This window comes from Podarcis cretensis (genome assembly GCF_951804945.1).
Source record: "Podarcis cretensis genome assembly, chromosome: 3".
NCBI lineage: Eukaryota > Metazoa > Chordata > Lepidosauria > Squamata > Lacertidae > Podarcis > Podarcis cretensis.
Window position 1 is genome coordinate 44,464,658 of NC_137172.1, and position 18,312 is coordinate 44,482,969.

The 18,312-nt window shown below is 40.9% G+C and overlaps 1 protein-coding gene across 6 annotated transcripts in view; it reads right to left on the reverse strand.

The window, feature by feature from the left end:
- Positions 1–18,312, reverse strand: part of KIF26B (kinesin family member 26B) — a 290,029-nt gene that overhangs the window by 104,676 nt on the left and 167,041 nt on the right. For all 6 annotated transcript variants that reach the window (XM_079969424.1, XM_079969423.1, XM_079969426.1 and 3 more), the window contains one exon: positions 505–688. In XM_079969424.1, coding sequence (XP_079825550.1) covers positions 505–688 — 184 coding nt within the window. The remainder of the gene's footprint in view (positions 1–504; positions 689–18,312) is intronic.

The following is an 18,312-nucleotide window of genomic DNA, read 5'->3' on the forward strand; positions in this document are numbered from 1 at the left end:
CAACTCTATGAACACATACTTGGGAATAAGTTCCACTGAGACTTATTTGCAGTGCTTTCCCCCCCTAAAAATATGTTTAGGAGTACTCTCATTTTGACTCAAGAAAATCACCATTTTAGAGTTCATATCAGGAAAAATAAATACAGTAAATGGACAAAAGTACAAAATTCACAAAATGTTTAGGCATACCCCTGCGTCCTCCCAGAAAAAAGCACTGCTTATTTGTAAGCAGTTGAACATGGTATGCACTGTAAATGTTTGTTACAATCAGTGTTTTTTGTTGTTGTTGCTTTTTAAGTATATATTGATAAAAGTGTCCTGGGTGTGATCACAAAATGGCTGCCATAGGCAGGAAAAGAAGTAGTAGCACTGGCACTCTACACCAGCAATAACTGTCACAGAAAGAAGCTCTGGTTACAATAAACATTTGTGTAGCTGCAACAAATATGCTTTCTCCCATTACAAGAAAAATAAAATAGATGTTGGCTGTGGGTTAATCCTTACCTTGCCCAGTCCTGGAGTGTCTTTTACTTTGTTGACTGCCCTCAGCAAACATGGTGGAGCAGGTGGAGGGGAAGTCTGTAGAATGGTGCTGAATTTGGTAGCAAATAGGTGAGATTCAGAAACAGAAGACGCAGAAGGCCGGTGTTTCTTTTTTTTGGATGACAAGTTCAACTTCTGAGCAGCTCTGGAGAGGAAAGAAATCCAAAGGGAAATCAGTATTTTTCCAAATAGTTACATAAAAGCAGAGGCTTTGAAGATTTCTGGGGGTTCAGACTTTTGCTAGGGCAATGTCTCACTTTGCCCATAAGAGGAGCTTCCCCTGTTGTCTTGAATGAAGTGGGAATAATCCAAATAGATTTGTTTGTATCAACCAGCAAATAGTTAAGCAAGGTCCATGTTACATACAATCCTCTTTTTCCATACAGTTCTTCTGTTTAGAACACAAGTCATGTTGTAGTCTATCAGCAAATTAACAAGGTTCACAAAGAACTATTTGTGTTAAACAATTCAGTTTCATAAATTCACTTTTGGCTCACAAAGAACGGTTTGTCGTTCCTAAGTCTTTGGGTGCAGTGTGATTACCTGTGGAGCATTTTGGTGTAAGCAGCCAATCATAATTATCTTAATACTCATTATTAAATGCCCAAGTGAAATTAACAAACATATAAGAAGCCTAGCACTAGCTATTTTAAACTTCCAACACCTCATAAAAAATCCAGCCTACTTCCTGACATGTGGGACCCAAACACCTTGGTGCTATTTGCAAAGCTATTGGAGAATCATACAAACTAGCAATTTGGTAGGTTAAATAAATTATACTTTGGTTTTGATACTGAGAGCTAAGGTTTGCCACACTTTCTATTTTTAAAAAAGAGACATTTTCTGCAGTGCAACTGTAAAAATGTTAAGCTGCAATTTTTATATACAATGTGCAGCATTTGATAATGAACTTATCATTGAAAAAATATTAAATATCCCCCACAATTCCTTGTCCCCATACTCACATTTTCTATAGTGATATTATTATCTGGATATCCCAAATGAAGTCAGCTTTATATTAAAGATTTTCACATAGCGCACTTCCTATTATAACACCACACTAATAATAAATGGTTGTCTTACAATATTATTAACCACTAATTACAGAATATACATCAATTCAGACTCTTGCTAAACTATTCAAAAAGTGTTATGTTAGTCAAAATAAATTATAAAAACTCTATAGAAAATTAATCACAAAATAGTAAATGAGTACCCTGATAATTTTACCCTACAAGCTGTATACATTTTACCCTATGAGCTGCATACATTGTTGTCTATTAAAGCAATCTTAATCCCCAAGGTTGATGGATGAATGGGAAGATTAGGATGGCACACAGTCCCCTCCTCATCACATTCCAGTGGAGAGAAGTTGTAACCAGCGGAAAGCCCTGAAACAAGGCCTTGTGGGCTATGGCAGTGCCCTTGGATTCTTCAAAGAGCCCAGTCCTCGGACCTCTCACCAGCCTGAATTCTGTGTGTCAGAAATAGAAGAAACCACCACCACCACCACCTGGTTGGCTGGATGGCATGAAGCCCTTCTCATACAAGAAGAAGGGCTGGCATGAGTTGGCATACTACAATTCTATGGTTCCACGAAAAACATACATGAAGATGCTGTTCAAATTATTTCAAGTGTAACTAAATGATGCAAAATAAGGTTAGCCGGTCGGCAAAACTCACAACACAGAAACCATACCTTCCAACATTTCTCTGATGAAAATAGGGACATCCCATTCCATAATGATAATTTTACACACATTTTACGGGGTTGCTCCAGCCACCCTGGGCAGCTTCCAACATATATAAAAACATAGTAAAACATTAAAACCAACTTAGATATACAGGATTGCCTTCAGATGGCTCGTGGGTCAGATAACTCCATACCCTCCAGCATTTCTCCAATGAAAACAGGGACATCCTACCATATGCTGCCAGTCAAGTGCAGGTTCTTAAAGTGTCCCTATATTATCCAAGGACGTCCTGGATTTACAGAAGCGATCCTGGTTTCTGATTTGATCCCAAAATGTCCTGCTTTTCCTTAGGATGTCCCTATTTTCATTTTCCAGCATATTCAACATATTCACAGAAGTTGGACTAGAAGAAGGATAAGAGAAAAGCTTGCATTGCGCCTGGCAGCTGCCTGCACATATTTTCCCCATCTTTGTCCAACCTGCCTTCATATAGAGACTAGGTAGTTTGACAAAGGACACAACAGAAGTTGGGCACTTTGCTTATCTGACTGTGTGTGTTCCAAGTGAATCCCTAATCCTTGACTACCACCTTCCATTGTTTATGTCTTTTACCTAAACTGCTCTCTGATTTCCTATTTTGACCTAAATTTAGTTACTTAAAGGGTGGGAAGGGCAGAGTTCAGTAAAATGAAACACAGGTCCCCATACGAATTTGAAGCCATTTTCTTTATACTGTATCATGTTCGTTTGTCAATTACTTTCCAGGAATGACAGCGGTTCTGTTTACCTCGGTCAAATTCTAGTATTAAATACATATCCATACCTACATTCAAGGCCAATATACTACTATTGTAATATACCCAGTAAGCTGTTTGATCCATCGCTTCTCTCCTGTTACTTCAGTCGAACACTCTAGCCCTATGTTGCTTAGCTTCCTTAACTAGTGATTTAATCTTCCTAAAGCATTTATTGAACCAAAAGGTCCATAGCTGACATTTTTCCTTAGTGAAAAAGAAACATTGTTGGAAGATAACTGGCCTTTTCAAAACTATAGAATGATATGCTTTTTTGACAGTGCTAACCTTTGGGATGGCATTAAAACAGAAGAACCTGGATTCATATTGGCCAATAATTGGAAAATTAATGTAAAATGTATGTCCTACATTACTCGCTCTCTTTCTCTCTCTCTGAAGTAAGAAACCAAGAAAGGGAGGTAGCAAAATGACATCTACACACTTTTGGCAAAGAGGTCCAGAAAGATGTCACTCTCCAGTTTCAGATGTATCAAAGTAGAAGATTTCTACAAAGCGGTTGATATTTATATCTCTATAGTATTTATGAAAACCTGCCATTTGCTTTGTATACAGTCGACAACCATTTTGCTCATGGGTTCCTGGCCCCTGAGCATGTCAGCGGAGCATGTAAAAACACACCCCAGCACATTAAGCCCTGCCCCACCCCAATTCCATCCCTGTTCTGGCCTTTTAATAAGGCATTTAGTGAGGTTTTGGGGTCACTTCCAGGTTCAGTGTTGTATCTTATGCAGCTCTACACAGAAATAAGCCCTATTGAGTTCAATCAAGTTTACTCTCTAGTAAGTAAATTTAGGGTGACCGTCTAAGCAAACAAGGAAAGGGAAGCTTCAGGATTCTATGTATTGTGTTAACCCTAGTTATGAATCATGAATGACTAGAAAATCTTCAGATGAAAATCACCTCAGTCTCTAAATTTCTTCAAGCCCTGAATTGCTTGCATTTAATGATTCTAAAACAGACTTGAGCATATCTGGATATAATTTTAGTTTCTGCATACATCATGGTGCGTCTGTGAGGATCTATAAATGTCTCCTAAAAGCCCAGTAAACACTTGACGCTTGTTGTTCTTCTTTTTTTAATGCATGTATTCAATTTCATAGCAACAATAAAGCTATCCAAGCTGTGCCTTTCAGAGCTATTTCTATTTTACGTCTTGGGTGGTTTAACTCATTCGCCTTTTGGCCTCCAACAGTACCTGCTAACCTAAGTAGGCTGGAGGTACTGAAATTGCTCAGCAATTCATCGCCATGCTTGTTACATAATTAGTACACCAAGCCAAGGCCAAATTCATAGTCCTGTTATAGAGCCTTATGACCCCCTCTCAAAAACGTTGAGGCTGCTTTGCAAAACAAGCCCATACTGAAATCAGTGGGGTTGTTCCTCTAATTTGAGACGCAAATGTCAGACTTGCTGCGAATCTGTTGATTTGGAGCATCATTCACATGCACCATTTTAATGGGAAATTGTGGGTTGTAGGATTTGTTTTTAGAGTCCTAAATAAAATCAAGAAACTACTTACATCCTTGCTTTTAAACATAAGGCAAACGGGGACCTGAAAATACCATTCAAGTTATACAAGAAAGGCTTGGATGTAAAAAGTAAAATATATATAATAATATAAACATACAAATGAAATGAAATATACCCAGGAGGCATATCAGGATTGATAAAGCACACGTTGGCCACTTTCCTTGTTTAAGAGTGCCCATATTCAATGGTACACTTTCTACATTGCATTTGACTTTACATGCAAGTGTTTTTCATGTAGTAGGGAGTGGAATTAAGGACATTAAATGGGATAGTAACCATATTGTTGTCTTTGTCCATGGACTTTTCTTGGCAGGGATACTGGAGTGGCTTGCCGGTTCCTGCTCCAGGTGGATCATGTTTGGTCAAAACTCTCCACTATGACCTGTCCATCTTGGGTGGCCCTGCACAGCATAACTCATAGCTTCTCTGAGTTATTCAAGCCCCTTCGCCACGGCAAGGCAGTGACACATGAAGGGCTCCAATACTTTGGCCACCTCATGAGAAGAGAAGACTCCCTGGAAAAGACCCTGATGTTGGGAAGGATGGAGGGCACAAGGAGAAGGGGACGACAGAGGACGAGATGGTTGGACAGTGTTCTCGAAGCTACCAGCATGAGTTTGACCAAACTGCGGGAGGCAGTGGAAGACAGGAGTGCCTGGTGTGCTCTGGTCCATGCGGTCATGAAGAGTCGGACACGGCTAAACGACTAAACAACAACAACAACCATACTGTTTTCATATTGCATCTGCATGGTAACATACATAACCTTCATAAGCTATTCTATAAAGTTATTGACCCCCCATGATTCATATTGCCAGTATGAACAGCTATAATTATTAGGCAAAACTGATCCCAAATCAATCTGTTTGAGATGTTTAGCTTTTTATATGAAGTATAAGAAACTTTATTAATAACAAAGAACTGAGATTCTTTTTGTGCAGGTTCCACACACTCAAAACCAGAATTAAATAAGCTTTATGCATGAAGTGCTATGCATGTGGAGAAACACGCAGTTTTGCCCTTGGCCATAACTTTCCATTGGAACTTGTTATGCTGATTGATTTTCTTTCTCACACCTTAAGCTGAACCCATCCATTTGCATTTACTTGAAAACAGTTTTAAAATAAATAAATAAAATAATCAAACAAATCACACCATTCTTAGCATTTTAGGTCTTCTGATACTTTTAGCGGAGTCAATAACCAGGGAAATGAGCAGATAGAGGGGTAATAGGATGATGTCCACTACCCCGATCTCAACCTGCAAGTATTCATTGGGGGGGTGGGGTTGTTGGCAAACAGAGCCTATGTATGTACTGTCAGGATCCTGAATGCATAGGCAGACCCTGCATGTACACAACTTGTGTTTCGTATTGTACATGGATTTCACTTAATGCAGATTTCTCTCATACCATCAGAGTTTTATGTGGATTGCTGAGAAATAAATAAAGGCAGACAGCAGAGGAAAGGGGGCAGGACAGCAGAGGGGGGAACGGCTGGCAATGCCACCAGACATTGGAGGAACATTTGGGTGTGGCTGAAGAGGCATGAAGTATGTAGAGAAAGCAGAGGAGGCTGTAGACGTAGAGAGTTTTAGAGGTGGTTGGAGAGAGATCCGAGGATGCCAGAGAGAGTTGTGGAGGACGTAGAAGAGTCACCGAAGGAGGTCGGAAGGATTTGCTGAGGTTTTATAGGGTGTTCTGGCTTTACGCAATGTTGTTTATACGTACAATAGCCAGGCACCTAACCCCATATAAGATGAGATCTACCGGTACCATACTAGATCAGTGTTCTTCAGCCTTGGATCCCCAAATATCATTGGACTACAACTCCCATCATCCTTTGTTGATGGGAGTTGTAGTCTGACAACGTGTGGGGATCCAATTGCTGAAGAACCCTGTATTAAGCTATACTATACTAGCCTAGGGAAATGTCCGTTCATATGACTAACTTGAAGCTTCTGGATTTGTGTAAAAAGAGAACTTATATAGTTTGAGGAAACCCTTGTGTTTTAGTTGGGCCTGTTTATTTGGGATTCCTTTCAGGGAAGTGTAGACCACTCATTGCCAGAGGTGGATGACAGGATTCCCCCTCACTGTAGCAGTGCCTCCAAGTGCACAATGGTAACCATTCATTTTTATGGTAGAAAGTAGCCTATCAAAACTTCTTCCTACCCCTAGAATTCCTAGATTTTGAGAATAAAGCCTATTCCTATTTACATAGTTCTATCTGGGTCCCATGCCTTGCAATTCAACATGATGGAAAGAGGCTTTCATATTATAGATGAGCCTCTTATGAAACATTGACAGTCTTATCCATAAGATTTTCCACCAGCACAGATCTCACCTACTAGCTTGTATTTGAAAAATGCTTTTGAGATCAAACAGCTTGATGAAATAGGTTTTGAAAGCAAAACATCTATCAGTCATACCCTGCTTGAATCAAGCAATACTATTACTTTTCAGTAAAATAAAACCAGATAGTTATGGTTAATACAGCATGAGATGTGGCAATGCACTTATTTAAGTAACAAATCAAAGGTAATTAAATTTATGTTGAAAAATACTGATTTCTTCGTAAAATACTCCCCTGTCATTTGTGGGGGTGAGGGAATTCAACAAAGTACTATATTACATTACCTCTGAAATTAATAAACACTGTTAGCACTCTACATTAAGAGACAATGGGCTGTCAAAAAAGTTATGATATTTAAAATTAAAGGTGGAAATTCAGTCTATTCTTCCATGATTTCAGATTATGGATACTCTGCATCAGAACACGCAATTGCTTTTAAAATGCATTCTCTAGAATAACAACTATGATTATGTCAGTATTCAAAACACAGAGATACGGAAAGTGTCATATTAAGTGAATTACTGTATTTTTCGCCCTATAGGACGCACTTTTTCCCCTCCAAAAATGAAGGGGAAATGCCTGTGCGTCCTATGGGGCGAATGCAGGCTTTCGCTGAAGCCTGGAGAGTGAGAGGGGTGGGTGCGCACCGACCCCTCTCGCTCTCCAGGCTTCAGGAGAGCCGCAGCGCCAGTCCCACCAGGTCGGGGGACAGCGGGGAGGCGGAATGCCGCCATCCCGCTGTCTCCCGATGTGGTTTGGAGGCTGACGGCGGGGAGACGCGTGCTTCTCCCGGCCGCCAGCCCCGTAAGCTCCGGGGACAGGTGGGAGGCGCAGTGCGTCCTCCCGCTGTCCCCGGACCTGGTCTGCAGGCGGGTGGCGGGGAGAAGAGTGCTTCTCCCCGCTGCCATCCCCACAAGCGCCTGGGGAGGAAATAATTTTTTTTTATTTGTTTCCCCCCAAAAAAACTTGGTGCGTCCTATGGGCCGGTGCGTCCTATGGGGAGAAAAATACGGTACTGATAATGGGTTGCAGGGCCCACATTTATGATTAGTCTTATTGGTCCTCAATAAAAAGCCAGAAATGAAATAATAAAAAAGAAACCCCCTCATGAAGCCCGTGTTTTAAAGTCACCCAGTTTGTGACTTCATGAAGTATTTAACTTCTGGAAGACTTGCTCTCTGCCTTGCAGGCCTTTTCCCACCTGGTCTCACCCTGACTGACTCCAGCTACAAAAGTGGAGCCTGCTGAACAAAATATTGCGCTGGAATGTTGTGACGGGGGAAGCTGTTTCTGTTGTTGCTGTTAATTTTTGGTATCTTTATTCTGGATCTCATGATTTATGTGGAAATTGCTCAATTTGGTTATGTACTTTTTGATGTTTTGCTTATTACTTTGTTATGTTTGCAGTTATGTAATTTTTTATATGCTGCAAGCTACCTTGAGCATGCAGCATATAAAAAAATTACATAACTGCAAACATAACAAAATAAGAAGCAAAACATCAAAAAGTACCTTGAGCATAGGGATGTGGGTGGCGCTGTGGGTTAAACCACAGAGACTAGGACTTGCCAATCAGAAGGTCGGCGGTTCGAATCCCCACGACGGGGTGAGCTCCCATTGCTCGGTCCCTGCTCCTGCCAACCTAGCAGTTCGAAAGCACGTCAAAGTGCAAGTAGATAAATAGGTAGCACTCTGGCGGGAAGGTAAATGGCGTTTCCGTGCGCTGCTCTGGTTTGCCAGAAGCAGCTTAGTCATGCTGGCCACATGACCCGGAAGCTTTATGCCGGCTCCCTAGGCGAATAAAGCGAGATGAGCGCCTGGACCTAATGGTCAGGGGTCCCTTTACCTTTATCTTACCTTGAACATGGTTTTAACTTTGAAAAGGCGGCATACAAATAAAATGATTTATTGATTGATTGCGCTTTTCCACTACCTCCCATCAGAAAGCTTGGCCACACACATGGAAGATTTTGCTTTATCCCTCTAACCTAACTCATGATCTCTGAAACAAAAAAAGAGCACAATCAGACCCAACGCTACATCTCTATCTCTTATATTTTAATGTTCTTGTTGAAAGAAAAACTACATGGAACTGGAATGAGGCACAGTAGATATATATCTCTGCGTTTTAGCCAATCAAATTTGTGAGAGCCACTTTATTTTGAAAGAGGCTTTCATTAATTTACACACATTAAAAATGCACTTAAGACCACCACTGCAAGCCAGACTTCTGCGTTGAATTACAATTTAAAACTCTGTCCAATTTTTTTAGCAGCTTAATATAGTTATATCTTACAGACCCCACACTATGCAGTTACTAGTATTTCTTAATAACAATGTGTTGCAATTACTGTATTATATAAAACATTTAAAACAAGGGATGGGGAACTTTTGGCTTTCCAAACTTTTGGCTTTTCTTAAGTTGGACTCCAACTCCCATCAGCCCCAGGCAGAATGGTCAATGGGCACGGATGATAGGAGCTGCAGTCCAGCAAAGTCTGGGTGGCCTCATGCTCTCTCTTCTGGTTTACACTGACCCTATTCAGATTGTTGTCACATCCTTTTCAAGCAGAATAAAATATTCCTGTGCCTTTCATTTGCCCTTCAAATAACTGGCGTTGAATGTCGATCACCTGGTCCCGGTTTCACTCCCCAGTGTCTTTAGTTAGGGCCGGGAGAAAATTTAGTCTGAAATCTTAGAGAAGTGCTGCCAGTCGAGTGCAGATCCTCCAAGTGACCCTATTTTCCAGGGACAGTCCCAAATTTGCAGAAGCCTTCCTGGTTTCTGATTTGCTTCCAGAATGTCCTGCTTTTCCTTAGGATGTCCCTATTTAGCGTGGAGAAATGTTGGAGGGCATGGAGTTATACAACCCCTGAACCAAGGGGATAAATAACTATACAACCTTTAGAAGACATCTGAAGGAATCCTTCTAGGGAAGTTTTTTAATGATTAATGTTTAATTATGTTTTTATATGTGTTGGAAGCTGCCCATAGTGGTTGGGGCAACCCAGTCAGATGGATGGGGTAGAATTATATTATTATTATTATTACTATTATTAAATAGGACACCCCCATTTTCATCAGAGAAATGTTTGAAGGTATGCAAGTCTAGACAATACTAACCCAGATACCCCAACTCAATACAGTGGTACCTCGGGTTACATACGCTTCAGGTTACAGACTCTGCTAACCCAAAAATAGTACCTCGGGTTAAGAACTTTGCTTCAGGATGAGTACAGAAATCGTGCTCCAGCGATGCGGTGGCAGCAGGAGGCCCCATTAGCTAAAGTGGTGCTTCAGGTTAAGAACAGTTTCAGGTTAAGAACGGACCTCCGGAACGAATTAAGTACTTAACCTGAGGTACCACTGTATAAGCCAGCTTTTTATATTCTGTAAAGGAGAAACTGGAATCCTGTCTTTCAGGAATCATATCATATCAAGGCATGCGTGACTGAACCAAACAGCTCAAAGGTGACTATCAGTTATTACTAGTTACAATGGCTGTAAAACAACACCAGGATCAGAGGCAGCATGATTCTGAATATCAGCTGGTCACTGAGAGAAACAGGACACAGGAGTAGATAGACCTTTGGTCTAATATCAGAAGAGCTTTTCTTATATTCTTAAAAGCCGGAATATTTAATACTGAGGTCACCGAGCTATTGGCTCTTGAGCCTACATAAGAATTAGAATCATAGAATCATAGAATCATAGAGTTGGAAGAGACCACAAGGGCCATCGAGTCCAACCCCCTGCCAAGCAGGAAACACCATCAGAGCACTCCTGACATATGGTTGTCAAGCCTCTGCTTAAAGACCTCCAAAGAAGGAGACTCCACCACACTCCTTGGCAGCAAATTCCACTGTCGAACAGCTCTTACTGTCAGGAAGTTCTTCCTAATGTTTAGGTGGAATCTTTTTTCTTGTAGTTTGGAACCATTGCTCCGTGTCCGCTTCTCTGGAGCAGCAGAAAACAACCTTTCTCCCTCCTCCATGTGACATCCTTTTATATATTTGAACATCGCTATCATATCACCCCTTAACCTCCTCTTCTCCAGGCTAAACATGCCCAGCTCCCTTAGCCGTTCTTCATAAGGCATCGTTTCCAGGCCTTTGACCATTTTGGTTGCCCTCCTCTGGACACGTTCCAGTTTGTCAGTGTCCTTCTTGAACTGTGGTGCCCAGAACTGGACACAGTACTCCAGGTGAGGTCTGACCAGAGCAGAATACAGTGGCACTATTACTTCCCTTGATCTAGATGCAATACTCCTATTGATGCAGCCCAGTTCAAGTAATGTCTGGACAATTCAAGGGACTGTTAAAGATGCAACATAAAGTCATCCATTTTTCTCGACTTGATCCTGGTCTAATTTCTCTCCCCATAACAGGTACACCCAAAATCTTAATCTTAAGGGACTGAAGCGGAAAGGGAAGGTCAGGGGGGTCAGGGAGACACAAAGATTATAACTTCCCAGTAGCTCACTACTGTTTCCCCTTAAATTAATTCCTGGTCAAACGATTCCTCCTTCCCTTTCTCCAAAACAAGTGAAGGTTGTCCAACATAGTCACATTTTACTGCAAATAAGGACATTTTCACCAGTCCCCTCATTATTTTGAAGTAAACTGTGATGTAAAATGTCCTTATTTGAAGTAAACTGTGATGTAAAATGTCCTTATTTGAAGTAAAATGTGACTGTGGACAACCTTCACCACTGTCCACTTAAATGTATTTTGAATTTGATAGCAGTATGATCACTGTTTCCAATCAGTTCAAGGACACCATTTTGAATTAAGTAGAAATTTGCCTTCCCTCTGCTTGGTTCCATGATCAACAGTTTAAACAATAAGCGCAGAGGTCCCTAATGTGGTACCCGCAGATCCCAAAGCACCACAGACACCTTCTTGGCACCCCTGTGCCACCTGCTACTCCCATCTTTTTAAATCTATGTTTTTGTTTGTTTGGGTGGGTTTTGGTTCTGGGTTTTTATGTTGTGGTGTTGTACTCCTGTTTTGGAGTATGTGAGCATTTCTCTGAGCATCATCAGTTTTCCTTGCTATAAAATGGGTGTTGTGCTAGTGCCCATGTTTTCTAAGTTTACCAAACTCTGGAGACCACTAGTTTAGTGTATTTAGGAACATTACCTCTTTTCCTTCTTAAACGTGCCACAAACTAAATTACCGGGGGTGGGGGTGGGGGGAGAGATTATGAGTCTGTAATGCATTGATGTTGTTAGCTTTTAGTGCTATCATTTAAATAAACCCTTTTCTCTCACTCTTCTATTTTCAATCAAGTGAAATGAAAAATGACATGAAATTAAATACGCTGTGCTCAAAAGAGTAATTCATTGCTCGAAAGCAGTAAATTGTATGGAGGTGTGAAAGATACCAACAGGCAGAATTTGCATAGCTTTTTATAATTTGCAACTCTTCCCTCATTACCTTTCGGTCTTTTAGTAAAAAGCTAATTAATTTCAATTATGGGGGATACTACCCATTGATTTGATGCCTGCTGGATAATTAAGCAAAATTTTGACATTTAGTTTTGTTTCCGAAGGAACAGCTGTTTGGTTTATAAATTGAAATAAAGCTATTTGTAATGGGAGAGAAGGTCTTACAAGTAAATGTCTAATTAAAAGAGAGGAGCACCATTATGTAGACACAAATGAAGCTCTGCCTTCATGCTAGCAATCAAAGATGTAATCAGAGGCAACATCAATACTGTGTGGACATCATCTTCCCAGCTTTCAAACAACTTGGGCCCCAAATATATGGAAAACTGCCTCCTTCCCTGCAGAGCCCTCTTGGTAGTTCCACTGCCATCAAAGTTTTGGGGGTGGCAACCCAGGAAAACTCCTCAGTTGTGGAATTCCCTTCCCACAGAGTTGCATTTGGCACCTTAATCTTATAGCTCCTGTTGTAGGTTGAAGGTCACCTCTCTATCCTAGCCTTTGACACAATAACTATACAGTGGTACCTCGGGTTAAGTACTTAATTCATTCTGGAGGTCCGTTCTTAACCTGAAACTGTTCTTAACCTGAAGCACCACTTTGGGTAATGGGGCCTCCTGCTGCCGCCACGCCGCCAGAGGACGATTTCTGTTCTCATCCTGAAGCAAAGTTCTTAACTCGAGGTACTATTTCTGGGTTAGCAGAGTCTGTAACCAGAAGTGTATGTAACCTGAAGCGTATGTAACCCAAGGTACAGGTTTAGGACCCACCCCAGTCCTGTGATTGTAAACTATTTTATCAGCTTTTAATTTTGTATTTTAGTATTGGACGTGGGTGGCGCTGTGGGTGGCCTAGGGCTTGCTGATCAGAAGGTCGGCGGTTTGAATCCCCCCGCAAGAGGGTGAGCTCCCGTTACTCAGTCCCTGCTCCTGCCAACCTATCAGTTCGAAAGCACGTCAAAGTGCAAGTAGATAAATAGGTACTGCTCCGTCGGGAAGTTAAATGGCGTTTCCGTGCGCTGCTCTGGTTCACCAGAAGTGGCTTAGTCATATTGGCCACATGACCCAGAAGCTATACGCCGGCTCCCTCGACCAATAAAGTGAGATGAGTGCCACAACCCCAGAGTCATCCACGACTGGACCTAATGGTCAGGGGTCCCTTTAACTTTAACCTACCCTGGGACCATTTGCTGAAGTGTGGGTGAGAAATCTAATAAACAATAATAAATACTCCACTGAGAACTTATCACAAGAAAACAAGAAATCCTAGAACTGTACACCAGTACGTATAGGCCCTTCAAGGAAATATCTCAAAAGTGCATACCTGGAGGAATGGACTCGTGAGACTCCTCATGATCTATGGCCTTAGCTTGCCCCAAAAGTTTCTATGGAACTTCTGGAAATTTCTCCTGGGGTTTTGTTTTTGTTTCTCAGCTGGGACACGACAAGTCTTTGCCAACGTGCCTTCTCTCCACTAAGGCTAGTCTCAAACACTCTGGCACGTTGGGTGAAATAATATTGTTTCCACACAGTATTTATGCTTGCCCAACAACCAAGATTGCAAGCACTGAAGGAAACTTGATGATCTAACAAGTCCTGCTAACCTTCCACTTCTGTACATTTATCCAGGGAAATTAATATTTGGAGGTTGTATTTTTGGCTGGATATTCTCGTATGTTCCACTTCATCTGGTGTAGAAATGATCGAGAATGTGTGGAGAAAAGGGGGGACAATGAAAGCATAAGCAACCGAACGTATCAGGAGGAGCCAAGCAAAATTAAAGAACTCTTCTTATTTATCTTTTTTTTAAAAAAACGCCCTTAGATCAAAATGAAAGCTTCATCCTATCTGCAAGGTATTGATCAGTCTGAGACTTATCTTGCTGGCTGCTTTTATCAGTTCAGAGCTTCTGGAACCTGAACAGCACCACATGCGAAACTCTTTAGAGGAAACTGCAGCTCTTTTTCTTTCCCTATCCTCTCACCTTGACTCTACCATTTTACCGTTTGGCACTTTTGCTGATTTCAATCAGTGCTTTTCTGAAAGACACTTTGAAAATAGCAACGTATCTAAACTCCTGCTCGCTAAGAAAAATTGCTCCGCAGACTCTCTCAGAAACAGTGCCCTTGGCAGCTAATCATTTTACTTTTAATAGCAAATGTAATAGGCTTCCTGGAAGTTTAATAGGAAGCATTAGGGGCCATTTATAGATGGCACAGAACAGATCTGAAGAGATAGCAGCCTGCTATTTGGGATCTTAAGTTATTGTGGTCGGTCTCCCTATTTCTCACTTGTCTGCTCATATTTTCTGTAATAGAACGCAAACACTAAGCAGATTTATTCAAATGCTAACGGTAAAATGAATAATAATAAATTATCAGGCTGGGGGCTGTAAGGAATTAAAGTGCTAATGCACCAGATGAACAAAATAATAATAATGACTGGATGTGCTCATACGTCCAGCTACCTTAGCTGATGAAGAAGGAAATTATATTGTTTTGGCATTATTTATTTGTAGGAAGTTAGAGGGGCAGGGTTGTTGTTGTTGTTGTTGAATAGGACCTCAGACCATTTGCTCATCAAACTCAGTGGTGTCTATACCAACTGACAGTATGTTTTCAGCCTTTCAGACAGGAGGCTCTTCCAGGCCTACGTGGAGATGCCAGACTGAAATGTGTTGATCCAACATTCTGCTCCTTATTCAGAACCACTAAAGATATATAAAAGTAAATGGCATTGGAACTTTCTGATAACATAATATGAGTTAACCACAAGATCAGCCTTTTGCTAGGTTTCATGCCTTTGCCATGACAAGGAGATCTAGCTCTGATTATGCTTAATTTTACTCAATAATGAGAGGAGTCATGCCACTAAATCTAGCCAAGATCACATGAAAACTGATACCATATCCGCTCCCTTGCACAAACAAACTTTTTACTGGAAAAGTAAACCCTACCAGGCACCGATCACCTGTTCCTCGGTCTTATGACCAGGGTATTGAACTATTGTGTTAACTCTGGACTGAACTTTTGTAAAGCCAGATTCTGTGTTTTCTTTTCTATTTTGTCCTTTGTGAGGTTTTGAACATGGACCCCCTCAACCACGTAGACAAATAGATGTTTAAGTGTCTTGCCTAATTTAATAAAGCCATGAAGGCCGGGTTCTTGTCTCAGTAGCAATGTGTGCTGCAAAGAGGATCTTTACAATAAATGGACTCAAGTGCCTTGTAATGAGATGTTCACTAGACACAGCATGCCCAGCTCTGTCCTGGCCCCAGACCTGATATTCTAAGGAAAAGCAGAATTAGATAAGCATGTACTAAACAGTGTTTTCCCCCAAGCCAAACTGAAATGCCAGCTGAAACTACAGTATAGCCAAACTGTATAGCATTTCACTGTGCCAATACCCAGATATTTTAAGTGTGTGAAAGGGGGGGGGGTCAGCGAGAGCCCAAGCTATTTTAAGTCATGTTGTGAAGCTGGAACCCAGCCAAGTTATTTCAAAAGTGTAAGTGCAGACTCAAAGATTGCCCTATGAAACTAGTATGCCTGGCCATTTGGAGAACATTATTTTTAATTAGTCTCTAATTATATTGGGTGCAGTAATCTTTTGCATGATAAATTTAGCAGCAGTGGCAACAACATAAATACATCAGCGAGAAAGAGAGACAAGAGAATGAAAGAAAGTCCACATTGGGGGGGGGGGTAGTCTGAACAAGGGAGAAGGGCAGTGGCGGCATGGTTAGTTGGATGCACCAAAATGCGATGTAGGGAAAAGTTCTTATACACTGCCAAAACAGATCCTAAAACATCATGATGTGCCCCCTAAGGATGCTGTAAATCTTACATTGTAAAACAACTTCTCACATTAATTAGTGTTAGTTTTGGTGATATCCAATATTTTCATCAATGATCTGAATGTTGCAGTTGACGAAATAGTGAGAGGAGTGGCAAACAATCTAGAGCAGTCTTCTTCAACCTTGGATTGACTGATGTTGTTGAACCACAACCCCATCATTTCTGTCCTTTGGCTAGACTTGCTGGGGCTGATAGGAGTTGAAGCCCAACAACATCTGGGGATCTAAGGTTGAAGAACGCTTCTCTGGATGATAGGCTAAATATTTAAATGACATCAATACAGTCCTAGAAAACTGAGCAGAAAGAAAGTACATTGAACATGTGGAAATGTAAACTGTTATACATTGGGAAGAACTATTTGTCTAGATTCACATTTTGATTTTTTTTAGTGAAAAAGCAGACTGAAAATCACCAACCTTGTCCAGTTCTGGGCACTGATTTAGCAAGGACATACCCCTCATTAGAGATGGGGGAAGATTATTTTAATGAAGAACTACCTAATTCACATTTCTCAAACCAATACGTGAATCAAAACAAAGGGTTTCTTCAAAATTCACACTTATTGAATTTTGTGGTGCAGTTCTCCAGACAGACCATGTTTATAAAAATGCATGTATTCGAGGAAAGTGTACATAAAATATACTGGTGAAAATAACTTTTTAAAAAATTCAGTATTGTCATCATATTGGGTTAAATAGCTCACATAAATATGTACATTAGTCAAAACTGCATACAAAAATGTGTTTACCAGGGAAAAAATCAAACTAAAATGCTGATTAATTTTAAAGAGAATTTTTTTGGGGGGGGGCATCACAAATTGCTGCAGAAATGCGAGGAACTGGATTTAGAATTGGAAAAATGAGAAACTGAGAGTCCTGAAATTGACAATTTGGTCCATCCCTACCCCTCACAAAAGCTACAATGATAAGACAGTCTAGCATGAGGATCATATGAGGACAGGATGAAGGAACTGGGAGTATTTAACCTGGAGAAGAGCTGAACAACCTGTGACCCACCAAGAAGAAAGTGCCACATAAATAATGGCCTACCATGGACTTCAAAAACCTCTGCTTCCTAACTATGACTTGAAAAATATGTTTGGGATAAGGAATTTTCCCTCACCATCACGGCCAACCCTGTGGAGAATGCCTCACACTAGAAATTGCTGCATGCCATTTAAGCATAAACACAGTTGCACCTCTTCCCCCTCATGTCTGGCACAGGACATTCTAGCTGGCAAAAAAATGGGAGGGCCCCCCTCTTCCTTCTGTACAGGCAAAGAACATGTGTGCTGCTCTTGGTTGCAAGATTAAATTATGAGACTCTCTTCCCCTTCCAAGTCACTAAGAGTCCTAGGCCTTGGCCATAGCTCAGTGGTAGAGTATCTCCTTTCTATGCCTGAAACCCTGCAGTACCACAGCCAGTCAGTGTTGACAGTGCTTAAGCTAGATGAACCAATGGTTTGAAAACTCTGGGGTCCTTGATTTGGGTGTTTTTTATTCACCTTGCGACTCAAAATATGAAAAGAGTCATATTTTCCCTACTTCAGATTTGCACAGAATAATCACCTCCACCCATCTAGCACTAAACTTCCGTCCCAATTCATGGCTGAAAACTGGTCCTGAGGGAATCCTGTAGTAGACTGCATAATGGCTGCTTCTGGGTGTATGAAGTTATTCCCAAGCAAAGAAGAGCAAATGCAAGTTGACTGCAATCAGGGCCATGCCTGAAAGAAAGGTTTAGGATAAAAGTGTACAGAGACTCCCAAAACCTTCTTCCCTCTGAACCAGTTAGTTTCAATATGCGTTGTGTCAATAATCTCAGTTATATGACACAATAACCTGGATCTAGCCAGGTCTTTAGCTAGGAAAAAGAGGAAACCCTTTTGCTTTATGCTGGTTTGTACCACAGTCATACAGTAAATATAAAACAGAAACCTGTCTGTTTTTAAGGGTGCCTGCTTATCTAGCAGAACCAAGACATTCTCTGTCTGCAAAAGTGTCTTATGTCAGTTAAAGAGGAAACTATTAAAAATTAGCTACATCAGATAAACAACAATCATTTTAACAATCA